Below are 21385 nucleotides of genomic sequence, written 5' to 3' on the forward strand. Positions count from 1 at the left end.
CCTTGAAGCCGTGATTTACAGTGAATTTAGAACAGCTAAGAGGCGTTTTTAGGCACGACGTGGAGCAGAGTTAAAACCCCCCTAGCTGTTCTAAATCCACTGTAAATCACGAGTTCAAGGGCTTTACTGCTTTTATAAAACGGTTACTCCATAAAAATATTCATTCTAAAATTTATTTCATTCATAAAATAAACACCAGCAACAAAAAATATAATGTTATAACACATTTATTCCTCTGCAATGTAGTTCCAAAGAGGTTTCCAAGCAACACATGCAGCAACAAAGCATCACAAGCGGCAGTTGCGCAGTAACACTAATGTGATGCGCTCACAGGTGTGTGTTTGTGGAGTAATTTACAACGGCTTCAAACGTGCCGTTGCCAAACGTGCCGTTGCCCTTCAAGCGTGCTCAACCAATCAGAATCAAGGGCCGAAACTATCCGTTTTATAATTTTTAAAGGGTCATGAAACCCCCTAAAACACATTTTTTGAGATGTGAACAGAAATGTACAGGCTGTACATCACTGAAAATAATAAAAGCACTCATAAGTATTATAAATAAGTGGAAAATTGGTTATTTTTGTGTTTTTCTGAGCAATTTTGCTTCCGGGCTGAAAAGGAAAGTGGAAGCAACATCACGGTATCAGAGGTAGACGCCTCCTTTCGGAGCATGTGATTGGCTGAATGTGAGGTAGAAGTGTGCTTTCAGAGTGTGTGATTGGCTGAATGTGAGGTAGAAGCGTGCTTTCAGAGGGTGTGATTGGCTGAATGTGAAGTTGAAGCATGCTTTCAGAGCGTGTGATTGGCTGAATGTGAGGTTGAAGTGTGCTTTCGGGCGTGTGATTGGCTGAATGTCAGGTGGAAGCGTACTTTCAGAGCATGTGATTGGCTGAATGTGAAGTTGAAGCGTGCTTTCAGAGCGTGTGATTGGCTGAATGTGAGGTAGAAGCGTGCTTTCAGAGTGTGTGATTGGCTGAATGTCAGGTGGAAGCGTGCACGCTTTCAGAGCGTGTGATTGGCTGAATGTGAGGTAGAAGCGTGCTTTCAGAGCATGTGATTGGCTGAATGTGAGGTGGAAACATGCTTTCAGAGCGTACGATTGGCTGAATGTGAGGTAGAAGCGTGCTTTCGGAGCGTGTGATTGGCTGAATGTGAGGTAGAAGCATGCTTTCGGAGCGTGTGATTGGCTGAATGTCAGGTGGAAGCGTGCTTTCGGAGCGTGAGATTAGCTGAATGTGAGGTGGAAGCGTGCTTTCGGAGCGTGTGATTGGCTGAATGTGAGGTAGAAGCGTGCATTCGGAGCATGTGATTGGCTGAATGTAAGGTAGAAGCATGCTTTCGGAGCGTGTGATTGGCTGAATGTGAGGTAGAAGCGTGCTTTCGGAGCATATGATTGGCTGAATGTGAGGTTGAAGTGTGCTTTCGGAGCGTGTGATTGGCTGAATGTCAGGTGGAAGCGTACTTTCAGAGCATGTGATTGGCTGAATGTGAGATAGAAGCGTCCTTTCGGAGCGTGTGATTGGCTTAATGTGAGGTGGAAGGGTGCTTTCAGAGCGTGTGATTGGCTGAATGTGAGGTGGAAGCATGCTTTCAGAGCGTGTGATTGGCTGAATGTGAGGTAGAAGCGTGCTTTCGGAGCGTGTGATTGGCTGAATGTGAGGTAGAAGCATGCTTTCGGAGCGTGTGATTGGCTGAATGTCAGGTAGAAGCGTGCTTTCAGAGCGTGTGATTGGCTGAATGTGAGGTGGAAGCGTGCTTTCAGAGCGTGTGATTGGCTGAATGTGAGGTAGAAGCGTGCTTTCGGAGCATGTGATTGGCTGAATGTCAGGTGGAAGCGTACTTTCAGAGCATGTGATTGGCTGAATGTGAGATAGAAGCGTCCTTTCGGAGCGTGTGATTGGCTTAATGTGAGGTGGAAGGGTGCTTTCAGAGCGTGTGATTGGCTGAATGTGAGGTGGAAGCATGCTTTCAGAGCGTGTGATTGGCTGAATGTGAGGTAGAAGCGTGCTTTCGGAGCGTGTGATTGGCTGAATGTGAGGTAGAAGCATGCTTTCGGAGCGTGTGATTGGCTGAATGTCAGGTAGAAGCGTGCTTTCAGAGCGTGTGATTGGCTGAATGTGAGGTGGAAGCGTGCTTTCAGAGCGTGTGATTGGCTGAATGTGAGGTAGAAGCATGCTTTCGGAGCGTGTGATTGGCTGAATGTGAGGTAGAAGCGTGCTTTCGGAGCATGTGATTGGCTGAATGTGAGGTGGAAGCGTGCTTTTGGAGCGTGTGATTGGCTGCCGGGGCTGGAGAGAACGATTCTGTACGTCAGCCGGTTCTGAGCGACTCTCTGCATTTATTCATGAGAAAGAGCTCTCGTTCAATTCAATCACTGCGCTATATTACGCATGAGATCATCACATCACAGCGGAGAATTCAAACAACATGTGGATCATGATAGCGGTTTCTGCCGCGATGAGTTTAACAACGCTCGCAAAGCGGATCATATAGTTCATATACGGACCAGAGAAAGCGCTTTTAAAGTTTTTATGGACATATTTCATATACTCTAGTGCTCTAAACATGAACCAGCACCGCTCTTCTTCAAATTAAATATATGTGCAAATAAAGATACTGATACAGCCTGATTCATCTGATCATGAATGCGATGATACAATGGATTATTCTGATACACAGAACACAATGATGTAGACGACAATTAAAAGAACAATGGACAAAAGTAACTGTCTTTATTATTTCTGTGTTAAACTGACGCGTGTCGTTTGTTCAGACTCAGAGACTATAGTGCTCATAAATGTAATGAAAATATTATTAGATCTTTTAAACATTCCTCCGCAATTCTCCCTCGTTCTTGTGAGTGTGTTATATAGGGTTATATTTTTAAAATGCATCAAGGTGCCTTCAGATCCATTTATTTTTTTCCCTCTGCAGTCATATTTTAATATTCATGTATCTGTATAATGAGTGTGTTGCAGGTCTGTGTTTTATTGGTTGTTGTCTCCCCTTTTCCCACCCTCTACACTCCCACTTTTCCACAGCTTTACACACACATTTTCTCAGACTTTTCCAGCTCTGAGATGTGAAAGACCAGCTAAAACAAGGTTTTACACTTTAAGGTTCTTTCATGTCAATGTCACCTTTGGTTTGCTCACTGGGACAAATGTGGTTCATTGTGTTCAGGTGTTTCTTGTGTGCTTAATAGTGACTGTGTGTATATTTAGCCCTCATGCAGGGCCGTACACACCATTGAGGTCCAGACCTTGGTTATTTTTTGATGTGTATAGACCTTATACGCCAGAGAAACAAGCACGCAGCATCTTTAGAATATTGTCTTTGAACTTCTGTTTTTGAGGTCGCTCTGTATATTTCTATGGCAATGCTGTCGAGGTGTAATTAGCTGGTGAAGTGGATTTACTTATTGTAGAGTTAATGAAAGTTATCATGAGCATGGTAATGTTTTAAGCAGATGTCTTAACAAATGTCAGTAGACCGGGAAGATTTTAAAATGAGCCGTTCATTCATAAATACGCAAGATCGCTGTGAAAATGCAGACCGGAAGTCAAAAGACAATGAGCGCAGCTGAAAAGGGGCTATATATGGTCTATATAATGAAGGTTGTGAAATAATTAGCTAGTATTAACTCTACTTTGGTGCTGTAATGATATTGCACATCACCATGATAAACGACCTCATTTGAGCTGCTTCAGCGGACTAACAACACTCGTCGATGTCAAAATTTTTGAGATGACCAATCAAATCAATGTAGGCGGGCTTTATGGTCACAGAAGCTGCGAGTCGAGCTCGAATTCCAGCGTGATGCTTCACGACACGCTTCAGTTAACACTCATAAAGTGTGAGATATGATGTAAGCAGCGAAACTAAACAGCTGTTTTACGATAGAAGTTTTAAACAACCCACAGAAATAATCAGTTTGCAAAGACTGTATCAATCAAAGTTCAGTTTTGGGAAGGGAAGATATACAGGTGAAGATAAGGAGACTGAGAGAAGAAGAAAGAGAGAATGTGATGGAGATGAGAGAGGAAGAGCAGGTATTGCACACTGTGCCCAGGGTGAGATTAGCATTATTACAATGGATTCATATTTAACACAGATATATGTTCTTCGCTATTACAGCGGAAAATATAAGCTCAATTTAACAGCACAAGCACATATTAAATATATTTCCATAATAGTATTATTGTATAAATATATATTTGTTTACCTCGAATGTGTTCGGATTTTTCACCAGTATCAGCACTGGGACTTTTCACTGTATTAATCCACTTGTCTGTGTTTGTGCAACTTGCATCATTAAGCCAGTAGGGGTCGACACTTGACTGTCTTTATGAGTGAGCAATTGAACCATTAATTGAACTGATTAGTCCAAAAACATTGATTAATTCAGGAAAGAAACAAGTTGCTGAAACTGATCTTTGATGCTCACACATATTGCTCATATGCCTCTGGACACAGAAGGACTGCATTGGAGTTTGATTGAAATGTATGCAAAATAATCATTGAATAATTTTTCATTCCTGTATGTAATAAGTGATTGTGTTTTGTCAACAATAAGTATAAAATTTCTTCATTTCAATTTTGTAATGCGGATCATTCATTGGAACATTTAACCTGATTCTCATGTTTAAGAATCTGTTTTCTGCATGACAAATAATTTATGCTACTGTCCACTGACATGCTTTTAAAGCTATTGATATCCAATTTTTTTGTCCTTCAAAAACCTTAAATTGCACATGTGTAGATCAGGAAAATAATTTTTTTCCCACGAACCCCCCTAGCAACATCAATTCTGGGACCTCAGTTTTTATAAAATCCTGCGTACGGCCCTGCCTTCATGTTACCATTGTCTTCTGTCTGGCTTTGTTCTCTGTAACTGCTGTTGGTGACCTTCATGTTTCTCAGTCAAGTCTTTGTTTTTTTTTAGTTTTGTTCACGTTTATTTGAATAAAGCTGCACTTGCGTTCAGTAGTGATGGGAGAAACAAAGCTTTTCAAAGCTTCAAATCAATTAAACCAATTTCTTGGTTTAAAAAGAAACTATTAACTACTATTATTCCTTTTAATTATACTATTGTCTAATTAAAACATCTACAAATGTATAAAACTGATCTGAGATCAGGTTAAACCCACAAACACTTATTCAATCTCAGTAAATCTGCATGATTCATGAGCTCACAGAGATCATCGCCCCCCAGAGGTGAACCATTGACATTTCGAAACGTTTCGAAACAGTTATGACGGAACTAAGCCTCGTTTACTGAAATCATGTGACTTTGGCAGTTTGATACACACTCCGAACCACTGGTTCAAAACAAAAGATTCGTAAAGGTTTCGTAGCTTCATGAAGCCTGTTTCGAAAGCGCCCATCACTAGCGTTCAGTGGATCTTATTACAGGCAGATACTGATCACAGACTTTTAAAATGCACTTGTTCAAGTTTTTACAAGTTACAGTATATGCTGCACCAAAATTAGACATTTTACATTTTGGGAAATACAAACATTGAATTGAAAGCAGTTATGAACATTTCTGATTCTGATGTCACAAAAAACATTGTTCTGCCTCTACAGTAACTGAAATATTTATTGACCCATGATCAAACTGTCTGTCTTAACCAAATATTTAAAGCTTCATATCACATTTTAATTGTGTTTTTAATTTGCTGTTTAATTTTATGACTTTTAATTGTTGTGGCTCTGTGTGATGCTGAGGAAAAACTGCTCTGACTCAAACAAGTGAGGAAATATTATCATCAGCTAACATTACAACTAAAAGTCAAGTAATATTATAAATAAATGAGCAATACTCACATCAGTGTGTTGAGTTGACAGTGTTTATCCTTCAGTAGAGCAGCGATCTGATTCACTCGTGTGTCTCCTAGTTCATGTTCACTCAGATTCAGCTCTCTCTGGAGAAACGGGTTTTTACCCACAACTCTATTCACATACTGACAGGCTTCCTCTGCAGCAGGACTCAAAAACCTGCAGAAGAGTCAATTCAGTTCTCAACTAAATGTCTGTTCATTACAAAAAAGATTGATACGATAACATTTTGTTATTTTTCTTTGAACATTTAAATACACAAATAAATATAAATTTAAAAGAAACTAGAGCGGCATGCAGTCCTAAAGCAAACTCATAAGAACAGAAACGTCTCACCAGAGGTGGACAGTAACAAAGTACATTTACTTGAGTACTGTACTTAAGTACACTTTTTGAGTATCTGTACTTTACTTGAGTATTATCTTTTCTGGAAACTTTTTACTTTAACTTCACTACATTTGAAAGACAAATATCGTACTTTTTACTCCACTACGTTTCTGTCAAGGTCCTTGAGTAGAAAGTAGTAATTTCAGTCAGGGGATGATTTTGGTTTGGAAATGAAAGTCGGGTTGACGTCAAAACCCGACGTCAGATTTACGTCAGAACCCGACGTCGGACAGACGTTGGATTTTGGTTGGAAATGAAAGTCGGGTTGACGTCAAAGCCAAAAAACTAAGCCAAGGGCACTATTTGAGGGAACAGCCATTTGGGTGTCCGAAACCATTGTAGACGTTATTGAGTGCACTTATTCAATCTCATATTCAATCCCACTACTGGAACTGTGTTTAGAAATAAATGTGATATTGATATGAGGGCAGGCGTAGATTCAGAGGCATAAGGTACTGTAAGTATTACATTCAACAATGCAACAATAATAAAACAATGCATTGACATTTACTTTTGATACTTAACCCTCTGGGGACCACAAACGCGCCCGCGCGTTTTACTCGTTTTTTTTTTTTTTAGCAATGAAAATAAACATTAAATGCTCTGTTAATTTTGATCTTTCATTTTCGTGTAATACATCAATCGATCCTGTTCAGTTTCTATTTTTTTTCTGTATACTCACAATAAAAATAAAGTGTTTTGCTTTTTGACAAATAAAGAAAAATTAACATGATGCGATTTCTGCCTTCTCTCTGTCAGTAAACTCCCATTTGAAACACGTTCGAAAATGATCTATAACTCCGCGAAAATTCAGTCAAACAGGCAAACAGACCCACGGGCATAAAGCTTGAGATCGCATCTTTTAAATGAAGTCATTTATATAAAAAACAAATATTCTCAGCTTCTGTAATCTGTATAAAAAGAGAGCGACTCCTGTCGAGCTCATTACGAGCTCATTCACAGTAATGTGACCACTCCCCGGAGAGCGCGTGCTATTCAAACGCAAATTCTGAGAACTATTTCAGAGCTGTGAAACGCCCACATCAGCTGTAAACAAAGCGCGTCGCGACTCCTCGCGAGTGAGACATTATAGCCTACCTTATGGAGAAAAGATTCCTCAGAACAGTGCTGATGAGGAGCAATATCTCCTGAAATGAGGAGCAGATTCCGCTGAGGAGTGAGGTAGGCTGTTTTCTTTTCTCACGTGTGGAATAACGTTATGGAATAACGTTAGTGTAGGCCTATGTAAACCGCAAAAAGATGAATCGCATTTCTATAATATGACTCGCCTTTCTGTGAGATGAATGAAGGGGACATATTTGTAAAGACTGTTTAGCAGATTGATATGAATCGCGCGTCTGTGTGTGAAAGAATAAACTGCTTTGCTATAGCCTACTGAGATGAGTAAAAATCGACTGGAATATGTTGAAATAAAATGTATTTGTATAAGCAACGTATTAAACTGCAAAAAAAAAAATACTATTTTTGTCAAAAATAAATTCATAGACTAAGATGTTAGATGTTCCAATGTTGGCTATATTCAAACTAATGAATACATATGATAAAATGTAGGCCTATAATCTTTTTTTTTTTTTTTTTTTTTTTTACAAAGAAAGAGTACACTTGAAATATTGTTGAAATTGTAATTATTGTTGTAATTGTAACATTTTTAATAAAATAGCAAAACATATTTACAAGAGAGATGTAAGCGAAATCTTAAATGGTCAATATAAGTCTTCTTCTAAATACATCTTTTGTCCTTGCATTGTGGCTCAGTCAGTTTCACACCTGAGTGAATGGCTCATTATGCAGAGTGGGTGGGACATTCATAATCTAAGGTGTAAACTACTCCTCCCCCTCGCATATTGGCTTTCCAAGCAAAACCTGTTTTACACCATTTAAATCAATGTATTTTTTTTTTGTGAACGATAAAGCAAGACTATTTTTACATCATTTTGAAGCTAGAACTCAAAGGGACAACATCCATTAGTCAAAAGTCTTGTGGACACATATTTAATATGTGTTTTGTGGTCTTAATTCAGCAACTTTCATTTTAATTTTTTCCAATAACCACGCATAAACATTATTCTCTTAAAAATACAAACATCTACATACACGTTGCTCGCATATTATGGTAGCCCTGTTTGTGCTATATAGAGTGAATGTACACCTTTGCCATTAACATGTTTATAAATAACTGAAAAAAGCACAAATGTCAAGGCATGTCAGAACATCTCAAGGACCCCAAAAACAGCTTGGTCCCCAGAGGGTTAAGTACTTTTAAAAACGAGTACTTCTGTACTTTTACTTAAGTGAGAATCGGTCTTTACAACTTTTACTTGTAACGGAGTAATATTTGACCAGTAGTATCTGTACTTTCACTCAAGTAAGGAAGTTGTGTACTTTGTCCACCTCTGCGTCTCACAGAGCAGAAAGGCAAAAGCTCACTAGATCATGGTTTTCAGTATGAATACAGAATAAGATCTTTTAAGCAGGAGAAGTGAGAAACGTCAGCACAGAGAAAACTGTCTTGTGAAACTGCATGTTTGTGAACATCTGGAGACTCATAGACCTGCTGTAGAGAGATGCAGTGAATCTGGGCTTGATGGGAAACAATTGTGTTCAGAAAACTAATTCACTAAAAGGTTATCTAGAATTTTGATGAGAAGTTTTCACAAAAATTAAATTGTGCATTTCAATTATCAAGGTATACTCCAGAATAGCAGCCCATTTACTGACCCATAATGGGTCCTATTTTAACGATCTGAAATGCAAGTAACTTTGTGTAGGCGGATCTCGGGCGCTGTTGCTATTATACCGGCGGGATAAATGACTCTTGCACCCAACGCAAATCTAAAATGGGTTGGTCTGAAGTTGTGAAATTATTCATAGGTGTGGTTTGGGCGTAACGTGAAATAAACCAATCAGAGCGTCATCTCACATTCCCTTTAAGAGCAGGCGCGCTTGTTCCATGGCGGATTGTTATTATAACGGCGAATTTGCCAGGCACGCACCAGGAGCGGTTCACAGCCGAGGAGACCGACGTTCTCGTCAGGGCCGTAAAACACAGAGAAGTGACATTGGGGATGGGAGAAACACACCCAAATTAGCTTCGGTTAAACAGGCGTATGATAATTTGGGTAAATGTGTAAGCTAGATTTATGTCTATTTTTTCACATCTTCATGGACACAACAATGATTTCCCTCGTGTGTTAATATTTTTCATTGTAATAATGTAGCCTATGATTTGCAAAAATGAAAACTGCTGCTTCTGTGTAGAGTTGTGCACACGTTACATTATGGCCAAGCATGCGCCCTCAAAATAGCATTTGAGTAACATGCGCAACGCGTCGCTGACTTTAGACTAGAGCTGCGTCCGAAATCTAATACTTCCCTACTATATAGTATGTGAAAAACAGTATGCAAGCAGAGTATTATGTCCGAAATCATAGAATTCGAAAAGCAGTAGGCGAAAAGTACCCGGATGACCTACTACTTTCGGCGAGATTCTGAAGTGCGCATAAGATGGTCACTTTACTATCCCATGATGCCACGGGAGAGGAGTTGTCGTCGTTATATTTGAAAATGGTGGAAAACGGAGACGCGGCTGTTTTCAAGTGTAAGTATTTTACAAAACACTTCTTGTTTCTTTGTGGTTAAATTGTATTTGTTTAACATCATATAAGTGAACGATTGACTTGTTAAAAGTTTAAATAATGTAAATCGAGGGTACAATTTTGTGAATTGGCTGCAAAATGACAATTTTATCATTATTATTACCGAACAGAACGAGCTAATGCCTGTCAGCTAGTTAACACTGTTTTATTTAAACGACGTTGTTTCTCAGTTAAATTAGATAGTTACAAAACTTTTATTTTTTATTTTACAAAGATTTTATTTCTCCTTTACCAGTGTTGTAGTTAATATGTGTTGGCTACGTAGCAAGCTACTGTTATCAAGTGTACCTCAACTTGTCCATGTAACATTAATATTAATATAATAATATAAATTGACCATGGTTCATCACTAATGTTAAACTCTGTGCTGATTTTGCAGGGGGCTGATGAACACACCTGTGTTCTTGTAGAGTGGAGAGTGGCTAATGAAAGGGAGGAAAGAAAAGAAAGAGAGCGATGAGAGCATGAGGAGAGACAAGAACAGGAGGCCAGAGAGAGAGAGAGGAAAGATTCCTTCAGCTTTTAGAAATAATTGCTAAAAAAAATTGTTTTATAAAGAAAACAAATGTTACACACTCTCTTTCCATTTATTTGTTAGTAAGTTCATTTTGTCATGCTGTTTTAGCAAGTTTTATTACAAACACGTAATTCCCAGGGATTTACAGTAGCTAGATTGTCAGTTGTAAAGTGTTTAATATGTGGCATTGAGTAATTAATATTTGTAAAGGGTGTTGTGTATGCACTTATTTTGTGGCAGATTCCAGATGGTTTTTGAAACAAGCAAATTGCAGGTATATCTGAAAATATGAGTGCCGCACTATAGAGAAATACCCACACACTCCAGACACCTTTAAAATGTATTTGCTTTATTTTTGTATATTATTTAACTTTTAAATGGATACAGAATACAAATCTTAAAACAAAACCACAAAACTTTGGCACAAAGTAGTATAATAGAGCTTAAAGCACCACCAAAAGCAAAAGTTCTAAAAAATCTAAAGGGACTTTTTTACTAACAATCTCATTTGAAGGGCATCACTTTAAAATAATTCAAAATCTGTTTCTTTAACCCTCTGGGGTCTGAGGTGTTTTTGGGGTCCTTGAGATGTTTTGACATGCCCTGACATTTGTGCTTTTTTCAGTTGCTTATAAACATATTAAGGGAAAAGGTGTAATTACACTCTATTTAGCACAAACAGGGCTACCATAATATGTGAGCAACATGTATGTACATGTTTGTATTTTTGAGAGAATAATGTTTATGCATGGTTATTGAAAAAACAAAAATCGAAAGTTTCTGAAATAAGGCCACAAAACACATACTAAATATGTGTCCACAAGACTTCTGAATAATGCATTTTGTCACCTAGAGTTTTTTCTTCAAAATGATGTGAAAATCATCCTGCCTAATCATTCACATAAAACAATACATTGATTTAAATTTTGTAAGACACTTTTTGTTTGGAAAGGCAATATGCGGGTGGGCGTAAACGTTCCAACACCATCATGAATATTGAGTAGTTCACACCTGAGAAGACAACGACTCGCATAATTAGCCTTTCATTCAGGTGTGTCACTGAGCCACAAGAAAGAATGCAGGGACAAAAAAAAAAAAAAAAAAAAAAAAAAAATATATATATATATATATATATATATATATATATATAATATAAAATTGGTTCACAGTTGGAAACACAGTTGTTGTTTTTTTCACAAATTGTGCTTGCAAATTGTATAATATCCAAGGTAAACATTTCTAGTAATTGTGCAGTTAATTGTTGTCATACTGTATTTTCAGTAAGTTTTGGAATATATTCTCTACCCAAAAGTGTCTAATAAAGCACAATAAAAATAATTTAAAGAGAAGGCTTATATTGACCTTTTAAGATTTTGTTCTATCCTTGTATATATATATATATATATAGATATATTGCTATTTTAACCATTTAAATTTTAACAATATTTCCAGTGTAATCTTTCTTTGTAAAAACTAAAGTATACATTTTATCATACGTATTTTAAAGTTAAGGATTCATTAGTTTGAATATAGCCTACATTGAAACAAAAACATCTTAGTTGATGACTTAATTTTTGACAAAACATAATATATATATATATATATATATAAATATATATATATATATAGAGAGAGAGAGAGAGAGAGAGAGAGAGAGAGAGAGATGTGGCAGTATTTTACAGTAAAAACTTTATAATCTATCCGATTTTTGTAGTCGATTTTTACTCATCTCAGTATAGCAATAGAGTTTGGTAAAGCTGTTCATTCATTCACACACAGAAACGTGATTCATATTTAAACAGTCTTTTTGTGTGTACAGACACTATTGCGATTGGAACAAAGCAAATATAGAACTGACCTATTCCTCAGCTGGATCCGTTGCTCCTCAAAATGAAACTTCCAGCACTTCTGAGGTAAATTTTCCAGGATTATTATTAAGATAGTATTATTCCTCACAGCGTAAATTACATGACTCTGATAACTCGCTGTGTGTGTTATCCAGCGTGTGGGCGTTCACATGTTTGCATGGATCACCTCAGATCATTTGCATTTGAATAGCGCGCGCTCTCCGTGGGCGGGGTCACATTAAAACATAATGAGCTGAAAGAGAACGACTGACAGCTCTCTCTTTTCATACATATTACATAAACTGAGAATATTTGTTTTTTATAAAAAATACTCCATTTAAAAGAAGAGAATTCAAGCTTCATGCCTGTGTGTCTGTATGCCTGTTTGACTGAGTATTCGCTGAGTTATAGTTCATTTTCAGACGCGTTTCAGAATGGAATTCACTGACAGAGAGTAGGCAGAACTCGCATCATGTTTATTTTTCTTTATTTGGCGAAAAGCACAACAGTTTGTTTTTATTGTGAGTATACACAAAAAAAAAAAACACACTTAACAGGATCGATTGATGTATAACACAAGTATGTAAGATCAAAATCAACAGAGTATTTTGAGTCTCTTTTGCACTGATAAGGAAAAAAGCGAGCTGGTATCGCCGGCGATACCGCCGACCCCAGGGGGTTAAAAGCATGTGTACAAGATGAGAACTTTACACCTTGGGTAATTTTTGGATTTCCACTTTAATTTTTCCTACCCAAATTTAAAGTAAATAATTTGTAAAAAATTAAGCTCAAATATGTGATATGTACAGTGAGGAAAATAAGTATTTGAACACCCTGCTATTTTGCAAGTTCTCCCACTTGGAAATCATGGAGGGGTCTGAAATTGTCATCGTAGGTGCATGTCCACTGTGAGAGACATAATGTAAAAAAAAAAAGAAATCCAGAAATCACAATATATGATTTTTTTTACTATTTATTTGTATGATACAGCTGCAAATAAGTATTTGAACACCTGTCTATCAGCTAGAATTCTGACCCTCAAAGACCTGTTAGTCTGCCTTTAAAATGTCCACCTCCACTCCATTTATTATCCTAAATTAGATCCACCTGTTTGAGGTCGTTAGCTGCATAAAGACACCTGTCCACCCCATACAATCAGTAAGAATCCAACTACTAACATGGCCAAGACCAAAGAGCTGTCCAAAGACACTAGAGACAAAATTGTACACCTCCACAAGGCTGGAAAGGGCTACGGGGAAATTGCCAAGCAGCTTGGTGAAAAAAGGTCCACTGTTGGAGCAATCATTAGAAAATGGAAGAAGCTAAACATGACTGTCAATCTCCCTCGGACTGGGGCTCCATGCAAGATCTCACCTCGTGGGGTCTCAATGATCCTAAGAAAGGTGAGAAATCAGCCCAGAACTACACGGGAGGAGCTGGTCAGTGACCTGAAAAGAGCTGGGACCACCGTTTCCAAGGTTACTGTTGGTAATACACTAAGACGTCATGGTTTGAAATCATGCATGGCACGGAAGGTTCCCCTGCTTAAACCAGCACATGTCAAGGCCCGTCTTAAGTTTGCCAATGACCATTTGGATGATCCAGAGGAGTCATGGGAGAAAGTCATGTGGTCAGATGAGACCAAAATAGAACTTTTTGGTCATAATTCCACTAAACGTGTTTGGAGGAAGAAGAATGATGAGTACCATCCCAAGAACACCATCCCTACTGTGAAGCATGGGGGTGGTAGCATCATGCTTTGGGAGTGTTTTTCTGCACATGGGACAGGGCGACTGCACTGTATTAAGGAGAGGATGACCGGGGCCATGTATTGCAAGATTTTGGGGAACAACCTCCTTCCCTCAGTTAGAGCATTGAAGATGGGTCGAGGCTGGGTCTTCCAACATGACAATGACCCGAAGCACACAGCCAGGATAACCAAGGAGTGGCTCTGTAAGAAGCATATCAAGGTTCTGGCGTGGCCTAGCCAGTCTCCAGACCTAAACCCAATAGAGAATCTTTGGAGGGAGCTCAAACTCCGTGTTTCTCAGCGACAGCCCAGAAACCTGACTGATCTAGAGAAGATCTGTGTGGAGGAGTGGGCCAAAATCCCTCCTGCAGTGTGTGCAAACCTGGTGAAAAACTACAGGAAATGTTTGACCTCTGTAATTGCAAACAAAGGCTACTGTACCAAATATTAACATTGATTTTCTCAGGTGTTCAAATACTTATTTGCAGCTGTATAATACAAATAAATAGTTAAAAAAATCATACATTGTGATTTCTGGATTTTTTTTTTTAGATTATGTCTCTCACAGTGGACATGCACCTACGATGACAATTTCAGACCCCTCCATGATTTCTAAGTGGGAGAACTTGCAAAATAGCAGGGTGTTCAAATACTTATTTTCCTCACTGTAGCTAGAACACCAGCACCTTGATATCCATTTTTTTGGGGTGGAGGTCAGCTCCATCTTTAAAATATAGATGAAGAATTGGCACAGTAGCTTGTAGGGCTCTCACACACACACACACACACACACACACACACACACACACACATGAATACTCAACCCTCTGAGGTCGGCAAATGCGCTGGCGCGTTTTGCTGGATTTTCTTCACATTGTAGCACAATAAACTTAAATTACTCAGTCATTTATGGTCATACAGAAAAAAGAAATATGAAAAAACAATCTGTGATATTTCTACTTTTGTATGTGTCCACTTACAATCAAATCAAAACATTGTGCTTTTATAAAATAAAGAAAATAAACAGGGTGTGCTTTCTGGCTCTCCGTCGCGGTGAACTTTTTTTTCTTGAGCACGTCTATAAACTGAAACAAAATTCAGCGAATACTTGTCACACATTTATGAGCCATATACCTTTATAAACATTTAAGTGTGTACTTTTAAATGATTGGATTCAAACTGAAAACAAATATTCTCTGTTTAAGTAATTTGTATAAAACCAACAAGATGTCCAGTATCTCAAACGCTTGCTCATTATTTTTAATTTGACCACGCCCACGCGCGCAAAAGAGATTGACATGCAAATCTCCACATGGAACGCGATCGCGCTCATTACCTTCAAACACAAAGCACCAAAACACTACACAAGTCTCTGCTTTTCATCGAGTTTGAAAGACGCGCCGTGAGCTTACATTGGATTTACCTCAGAAGAAGAAGAACGCGATTTGAAGACAAGAAAGATGTAAGGTAAGAAATTCTTACTTATTAGTTTATGTTATTGTTGCATAAACTTCACATTGCAGTTGAACTGTTGCTAGATATATGGTGAATATTATAATATTTAGACCCGTGTTTACTGTTACTGTGTTTGTGGATATCTGCTCAAACGTAGATATGTATAATATGGTAACCATAATGTTTCATATTTTGGAGTGTGCTGTGCGTTTGAATGTATCATATTTTGGAGCATGCTGTGCGTTTGAATGTTTCATATTTTTGGAGCGCGATCGCGTTTGAATGTTTCATATTTTGGAGCGCGATCGCGTTTGAAAAGCAAAACGCACCAAACACTAGGCTTCATGTTTTTACTATTATCTCATTTCATATAATCACAACGAATGGAAACATTTGAAGTAACATATGATAATCAATATATTTTTTTCTAGCGTAGTTGTTACTGAAATCTTTTGGAAGATTTATAGGCTGCTATAGGTTATTGGTATTATTATTTTATGTTGCACTGCGCGTAGCCTATGCCTACAAGGCACAACAAACCTGGTGTTCATTATATTATATATTGTTGGAAACATTTGTGTGTGTGTATTCTGTGAATTTTAAAAAGCAATTTTAACCAGAAAAATCTAAAATTTATTCCCAAAATCGTGCAGCCCTATATTTCTCTTGATATCAGTATGTTCACTTTTTTTTTTTTCTTTCAGTGACCAGATGCCACTGAGTCCTGCTGACTTCAACATTCACATGAGTCTCTGTATATGAACATGGTAAAGTGAAAATCAAACACCTTGGAAATGAAAGGCATGTACAATGTTTTTAGGAATGGCACAAAGGTCTCTGTCTTTGGGTCATTTTTTCAAAAATGTGCTTTTTTGTCATTTGTTGTGTATCTTTGGATTATGTTGTGTTGTAAATAAATCCAAACAATCAAACAGCCATTCTTTTTTAAATCTCCTCATTCTTTGTGCAAGGTTGCTCAGAATGACAGGGCCTGATAGCTCCTAATAGGGCCATTAGGGAGGGTCTTTGTCTTTCTCAGGTGTGAAAACAATACATATTAATGATGTGATCACGCCTCCTCGCATAAAGCTTTCTTACACAAAACACGTCTTATAAATTTTAAATCAATCTTATCTTAGTCTTATCTGAATGAGCAGTCAGGGTGATTTTCACATAGTTTTGGAGCAAATATTCTAGGCTACGTGATACAATTTTCAAAAGTCTTGTGAAGAAATAATCAGTATGGGTTTCATGACCTTATTTCAGTGACAATTTTTTTTGTATTTTCACAGACCACGCATAAATGTCATTATCTCAAAACTACAAACTTTTACATACATGCTGCTGATATATTATTGTAGCAGAGTTTGTGCTGAATACAGTGTAATCAGACTTTAGCCATAAAAATGTCACAAGTAACAGAAATAAGCACAAATGTCAGAGCATGTCAGAACACTTCCAGGGCCAGAAAACCCCTCAGACCCCAGAGGGTTAAGATGTAAAAGCCTCTAAGTATCATCTGAAATTTTCTTCTAGTTTGATCATTTTTATCAAGCTTGTATGTTTATGTTCAGTTATTTCACTTTAATGGCAATGAAAAGGACCTATTAATTGTCATTAAAGTGAAATTACTGAACCTAAATATACAAGCTTGATAAAAATGCTCATTTTAGAAGATTTTTTTTTTCTTTTACATCTGAAGTCTTCATATATGCACATGTATATGAATGTGTTTGTGTAAATGTGTGTATTGTATCTGACCTCAGTGTGTTACCCTACTGTGTGTGTGTGTGTGTGTGTGTGTGTGTGTGTGTGTGTGTATATATATATATATATATATATATATATATATATATATATACATACACACACACTGCTTGTGATATTGCCATCCATGAATGAATCAATAGAGATACACAAAAGCATACTATTGATTCATTCATGTTTATTCGTTGATGGTAATATCACAAGCAAATAAATTACTTTTTCCTTACCAAAAATCAACATCTGTCATTGTTCACAGGTTTGTGTGTGTGTATTTTTTTTTTTTGAGGTAAAATGTATTGGCCAAATGATATTTAACTTATTTGAGAAATTACACAAAAGCTCTCAACAAAGGCGTGATCTGCAAGCAGCTGACCGACGACTCCTCTGAATTGTGAGCACAAACGATGTAAAAACGCAGACGAAAGCGGAAAGAAGAACTAAAAACATTGCTCTAAGTTGGTGCAGTCAGTGGAATGGGCTCTTTAAATTTTCAAGCTGATGTGCCCGCGTATGTTACGTGACAATACCAACATGGCGCATGTAGTACGTCCGGACTCCATTCATACTACCCGTATTCATACTATATAGAACATACTTTTTTAACGGTCGCGAAGTACGTTCTAATTTAAATGTAGTATCTACTCACATAGTACGTATTTCGGACGCAGCTTAGGTTTTTCCTGATCAGTGGCGGAATTGTTTTCTAAACCTGCAGAATAGCATCAGGGAGCGTTTGCGCCGGAACACGCCTCCTCTTTTCGCTGAACCGCCCCCGGGAGCGCAAGTTCATTCCCTAATTTACCGACGTGCGTCTGTGGAGGGAAAAGTCTGCTGTGTGCGGGTGCAAAATAGGAATGATACATGCGTTGGTGTACAAAGTCAATTGCGCTGGGTGCAAGATAGGGCGCTATGTCTATTTGACCTTAAGCTCGTATCACAACTAAACTGTGTTGACGTTTATCATCATCATGCAGCATCTGATCTGATCTTGATCATTTTGATGCAACAAATTATCAAGCTAATTGTATAGCTAAAATAATATAGTAGTTATGACTATTTAGCCTCCATATAAGTAATTTAGTTAATTATTTGACCCCATCTCACCTCAGTGTCTTCAGTTGACAGTCTGGATCCTGTAGTAAATCATTGAGCTTCTTCACTCCTGATTTTCCAGGATCATTTCCTGTGAGATCCAGCTCTATCAGGTGTGAAGGGTTTGATCTCAGAGCTGAATCCAGAGCTTTATAACCTTCTTCTGTTACACTGCAGTTAGAGAGTCTAGAAAAGGAATGAAAGCATTCAGCTGATTAATCAGTAAAACCCTGAACAATATAAATCCTTAAACTTGAATTTTATTTTGTTCTTTACAGAAATGCATTGCAAGTTAGTTGCAACAACTGACAACTGAATATGGAGGCAAACAAAAGGCACAGAAATTTTTTATATGTTAGAAATCAACATCACTTTCGAGATTACAATTATCTAAAACTGTGTAAGCCCGTTTATCCGTCCAAATGGGGGTTTCCGCCAGAACGGGTGAAGATCTCTGCGTGTTACTGTCTTTCCGCGTGGCAAAGTAATTTAATTCCATTGTAACAATATTAACTCAAAGGGGAAATATTAATAATAATCCATAATTACCAATTATGATTAATTATTAATATTTGGGTCAGTTAATTAGATTAACTTTGAGGTAAGCTAATTAATATTACAATCAATTAATCAGTTCCAATGAACTCTTTGATTATTCATTTATTCTAAGAAAAGTGTATCTTTCATCGTCACTGAAAAATAATTATTCCTTAGCATGTACAGAAATTAGAGCATACTGTAACAAAATCAAAATCGTAAAAGGGACTTTGTATGCAAACAGAGGATCAGAAATCAAATTCATAATTGTGCACAAGTTTTATTAACTAAATCACAAACATAATTAACACTAAACAAACATAAATACATTCATACATCCATACATACATGCATAGGTAAAGGGGTGAGTGATGTGGAACCGGAAACAGGAAATAGAACTATGGAGCAAGATCTATTTCAGTATGAAAAGAACCATAAGCTTATCTTCAGAGCAATCTCATCAAAGAATACTTGCATGGCAGTTGCAATCGTGGAAAATTCTTGAAGTGGTTGAAGATTGAATTCGTTGATGGGTCTGTGGCATTGAAGAAGAGCATGGTGGCTTCGAGCACATGGCTGTTGTGAGTCGAAGCCTAATGCCCTGGCCTGCTGACCAGCTGTCCCCAAGTGCCGAGAAGACCAGGAGTGGATTGTTGCGTCAGTGATGGTAAAGTTGCAGTTGTTTTCTGGATTGAAGAAAAGTCTGACTCCCTTCTGGGAATATGAATGCATGGCAGGCATTGCTCAGGCCTGTTGGGCCCAGGGAGCTGGGCCCCAGTGGTGGTGGTGGGGGGGGGGGGGGGGGGGGGGGCAGCTCCCTGCTGTTACCCCTCCCCCAGTAACAGCAGAAACTGCGTTGTTGTCGGATGAGAAGCGCTGAGAAGAGAGGGCGGTCACTGTGGTCAGTCTCTAATAAAGCCTGAGAATGGCCACCCCTCTCTGGGTTTGCTGTACCAATGAGAAGGGTGGACTGTCTGGCGGGAGTTTCCTCTGTGGTGAAGATTTATGACGCTATCTCAAATCTGCCTTACCTCTTTTCTGTTAATTAATACTCAGATAGATATAACAAATCCACACTGCATTCTAAGAGAAGGTGATGTACATCAAAGCATGAGTCATCAAATGAGGATTAATTAGATAGGAGACATGAAACAGGTAAAGTTACATTGACCGTTGGGGTATACATACCATGGGGTATACATAATAGGACACAAAACATCACACTCATTCACACAGTTTCTGGGATGCACGTTCATTTCTAGCTCAGTTCGTCTCTGATTAATGCAGCGAAGTCTGCATGGAAGATTGTTTCTTCCCATTGTCTCTCTCTTGCACATGCGGCCACATACCTTTCGATCGTAAAAACTGTCTGTGTTCCCTGTAACAAGACACCGTCCTGCCAGTGTGTTAGCCTCATTTGGGATGTTAGTTTTTGGTGAAGGTTTCACAGTGAGTTTGCTGGATTATTCATTAAATAAATGAATAATTTGTGTGTGTCCGATTGGTCCAAACGCTACATATTTCCCCCCTTTCGCTCGTTGTTGTCCCTCTCAAGGACAACCACGAACGACGTTTAAAGTGCAGAAAAATCAGACACAACTCTGTCATACAAGGCTGGAAGGCCATGGTGGCCACTGGTTGCTTGTGTTTCCTGGAGCGGGGGTCGTTCCATCAGGTGATGTAGACAGTAGCCAAGTACAGGTCTTTGAGTTGGTGCAGCAGGTGTCGAGGCAGTAGGTGCCTTGACAGAGTGTCACCTCTCATTCTGAAGCCCATTAGTTTTGGGGCAGGTGTTTGCTTGTGGTTGCAGGAAGTTGTTAGGTCTCTATGTAGCATAGAGAGATTTTCAGGCCGACCTAGTGCTGGTGGCAGGAGGTCAGAAGGTAGTTGTTAACCTCTCAGTCACGAGAAGTCTGAAGGATTGGAGTGTTGCTCTGTCCTTATGGCGGTGCCGATGTGAGCTTGCCTATGCTGGGGTAGGCAAGGAGTTGAATGCCTGTACTTTACAGGACTCCTCTGGTGAGTCCTGTTCAGGGAGCTGGTTTGTGTGTGTCAGCAGCTCCTGTAGCTCTGCGTCCGGTGTGTCCAGCTGTCCTTGTGGAGCCTCCGATTGACACCTGTGTGAATGGTGTGGAGGAGGATGCTGTCGTTGACAGCCGTTGGTCATCCTGTGGTGTTTGCAGGTGGAGGGTGCTGTCCTCCATGGCTTCTCCAAGGGGCTTGGCTGGTACCTGGGTTGTTGCCATGGTGACAGTTCTGCGCTGGTGCTGGGCATGCTCAGTCCAGCTGCGTTGAATCTGGTTTGAAACTCAGTCTCTAGCTGGTATGTGAGGCTTTAAGCACAGGTGCGCCTTGTGGGACGCTGTGATCTTTATGTAAGGTTGTGTACCTTCTGTTCCACACCCATAAGGTGGGGTAAGGAGATGATACTCTTGATCAGCCTGGTGAGGCTATAACTCTGGTTTGGGTCATGGGTCGTTGGTCCTCTTCTCTCAAGGTGCAGTTACGTTTGGCTC

General features: G+C 38.7%; 1 protein-coding gene across 4 annotated transcripts in view; it reads right to left on the bottom strand.

Moving 5' to 3' along the window:
* Positions 1–21385, bottom strand: part of LOC311087281 (uncharacterized protein) — a 180046-nt gene that overhangs the window by 75554 nt on the left and 83107 nt on the right. For all 4 annotated transcript variants that reach the window (XM_084120580.1, XM_084120578.1, XM_084120579.1 and 1 more), the window contains 2 exons: positions 18345–18518; positions 5829–5999 (listed from right to left, as the gene is read on the bottom strand). In XM_084120580.1, the coding sequence (XP_083976706.1) occupies positions 5829–5999; positions 18345–18518 (345 nt within the window). The remainder of the gene's footprint in view (positions 1–5828; positions 6000–18344; positions 18519–21385) is intronic.

Source organism: Abramis brama, assembly GCF_963993115.1.
Source record: "Abramis brama genome assembly, chromosome: 7".
NCBI lineage: Eukaryota > Metazoa > Chordata > Actinopteri > Cypriniformes > Leuciscidae > Abramis > Abramis brama.